Genomic DNA, 1,117 nt, shown 5'->3' on the forward strand with positions numbered 1-1,117 from the left:
TTCGTGTAGAAGTGGCTCAGGAACGCTGATCGGACCTGATCCCATGAGGTAAGAGAGCCGGTTGGCAGAGATTGGAGCCAGCGAGAAGCTCTCCCTTCAAGAGAGAATGGGAACAACGTGCATTTGACATAGTCTGGTGGCACTCCGTTAGAGCGATAGAAATTGCAGATTCTCTCAAAGGCTTCAATGTGCTCCATCAGGATGTCAGTAGTGAGACCGCTGAACGTGCTCTTCTGTACCAGACTTATAAGTGCAGGTTTGATCTCTTAGTCTTGCCGAGTGCAAGGAGGAGGGTTGATGGGGGAGCGGTTAGTAGCGAAGTTCCGCGGACGGTTCCGCTCCCCAATAGGAGCACCACGCTCTTCTCGCGCGGCATTCTCAGCTGCTTCTTGAGCAGCTTGTTGCTGATTCTGGATGGTCTACTGCATCTGCAACATCTGTTGTTGCTGAGTCTGCATTTGTTGTTGAATGATTGCCAGTGCAGCAGTGAGGTCATCCTGATTGCCGTGATCACCCATGTTGGTGTCGGTTGTTCTGGGTTGTTGACGGTTCTATCTTTCTAATCTTGCGAGTTCGTCCTTGGTCAGTTGATGTAGTGGTCCTTGTGCGTTGCTCCGAGTATGTCTACTGGTCATGCACTTGGATCATCTGTTCCAACAAAGAATTAAAAGCAAGTTAGATATCTAAAAATTTCCCATCTGAATTTGTTTCATACTTCCACTACCGTCTGGCGCCAAAACTTGGTATACTAGAAATGAATCCTTGCTACTGTCAAGTTAACAGTGGTAATTGTAATATTTTGAGATTCAATCCAGAGGACCAGTTTACACTTTACTCTTATGAGTTTGATATTAAGCTAAGAAACAAGTGGGATTTTGATTTGCAATAGTGACGCAAGTAACAAGTAGACTAGAGATTTAAATTCAATTCAATTAAAAAGCCGGCCCAGGGTATTTCATCGGGTGTCAATGTTGAGCAAAACATTTATTCAAGCGCGTTGAAATGCAGTCTAGAACTCGGATCACTCAGCTGGAACAACCCACTGTCGTGGTATTGCTCCCTTCAGTCCTAAGCTCTCACTTGGAACAAGACGCGATAGCAAGCCTTAAAGATCAGG

The 1,117-nt window shown here is 45.7% G+C and overlaps 1 protein-coding gene across 1 annotated transcript in view; it reads right to left on the minus strand.

Moving 5' to 3' along the window:
- The window catches only part of LOC106324094, a 3,855-nt gene that overhangs the window by 1,441 nt on the left and 1,297 nt on the right, over window positions 1–1,117 (minus strand). The window contains exon 3 of the mRNA XM_013762113.1: window positions 36–233. Within this exon, the coding sequence (XP_013617567.1) occupies window positions 36–233 (198 nt within the window). The remainder of the gene's footprint in view (window positions 1–35; window positions 234–1,117) is intronic.

The sequence above is a fragment of the Brassica oleracea genome, chromosome C2, assembly GCF_000695525.1.
Source record: "Brassica oleracea var. oleracea cultivar TO1000 chromosome C2, BOL, whole genome shotgun sequence".
Classification (NCBI taxonomy): domain Eukaryota; kingdom Viridiplantae; phylum Streptophyta; class Magnoliopsida; order Brassicales; family Brassicaceae; genus Brassica; species Brassica oleracea.